Genomic DNA, 1357 nt, shown 5'->3' on the forward strand with positions numbered 1-1357 from the left:
CCAGGAAACATTTGGTACAAGTTTCTCTTTTTAAAGAAGGGGGAGAAAAAAAAAACAAACAAACCACAAAACAAAAAACAACAACACAACACACAACACCACACTTGTAGGGCTATTATTAGGCTTAGTATTGCCCCAGGGGACAGTCACTTCAGAAGCCCCAATCCAGGGCTTTGAGGGGGGAAGAAAAAACCCCCAAGAGCATTATAATCTAGCCCGAAGGGAAACCAGTTTCTCCATCCCCATCCAACAGGATATGGCTTCTCCTTTGCCATACTAAAAATAAAAATAAATAAAATTATATAGCTCTTATTTTCTTACATGCTAATGAGAAAGTAAGTACTATAGGATACAACCCTGCAAGCACAAGCACCAGGTCCTATGACTTTTCACCTCTTTTGTACATAACCTGTGCTCCTGGTGCCCAAAGAACAAGCCCCCATTTTGCCCTGAGGGTGGGAAGATGGATGGCATCCCCAATCCTGGAAGATACAGGCTCTAGGCCACCCCCTCCACCTTGCTGTCCAGGGGCAGCTGGAAGAAGGAGCTGAGGTTCACCTCTGCTTCCACCTCATGGCGGTAGTGACGTTCATTGAAGAGCCCCGAGAGGTCACTTTCCAATTTAGCCTTGAAGCGTAGGAAGAACTGGAAGCCACCTGGGCTGGTCCTATGCCCCCGGCGCCGCCACCAGCTCTGCTTGGGCCGCACAAAGAGCTTGTGGCTGAAGAGGCTTCTCAGGTTGTCCTCCACCCGCACACAGTTCTGCGTTTGGCGGCCTATGCGCTGCTGCCACTTCCTCCGTGGCCGGTAGTTCCTGACCTGTCAAGAGGGACAGGTCAGGGCTTCTGCACAGCCCTGCTTCATCTCCAGCCACTCAAATCCTGCCCAAGTCTATCTGAAAGTTTGGCTCTGGCTTGCAATGCAGGGTCCTACCTAGGTCCTGCCATGCTCCCTTCAGCTAGCATGCCATCCCCAACCCATTTTGTGAGGGTACTAGCCCAAGGAATGCACCCTGAAGTCCAGCAAGCATTGTTGCAGCTTCAGGAAGCTCAGGCCAAGTTCACCCTTTGGTCAGGTTCAAAGGCCCAAGACCATTACCTTCCGTTTTCTCTTTGTGGCATCATGCACTGTCAGATGCCGCTGTAGACTCTCCTAGGAAAGGGATTAAAAGAAGAGCAGTCACAAACAAGCTAGGCTTGGGTCAGGAACAGTTAGGGACATCCTGGGGTTGGAGGAGCATATGGGGTTATTCCACCTTAGGGCAGTACAGGAGTTTCAGTAGATCTCTAGACAGGAACAAGCTGCATCTGCTAGGATGCAGAACACCTCAGGCCAACTGGGGGGCCTTATGGCAAGA

General features: G+C 50.5%; 1 protein-coding gene across 1 annotated transcript in view; it reads right to left on the reverse strand.

Moving 5' to 3' along the window:
* Nucleotides 1-329: 329 nt before the first annotated feature.
* Nucleotides 330-1357, reverse strand: part of LOC109289347 (P43 5S RNA-binding protein-like) — a 10051-nt gene continuing 9023 nt past the window's right edge. Inside the window, exons 8-9 of the mRNA XM_019505342.1 lie at nucleotides 1099-1152; nucleotides 330-819 (exon numbers count right to left, since the gene is read on the reverse strand). Of these exons, the coding sequence (XP_019360887.1) occupies nucleotides 499-819; nucleotides 1099-1152 (375 nt within the window). The 3' untranslated portion in view covers nucleotides 330-498. The remainder of the gene's footprint in view (nucleotides 820-1098; nucleotides 1153-1357) is intronic.

Source organism: Gavialis gangeticus, unplaced genomic scaffold, assembly GCF_001723915.1.
Source record: "Gavialis gangeticus isolate Ggan-Ray unplaced genomic scaffold, GavGan_comp1, whole genome shotgun sequence".
In the NCBI taxonomy this organism is placed as follows: Eukaryota; Metazoa; Chordata; order Crocodylia; family Gavialidae; genus Gavialis; species Gavialis gangeticus.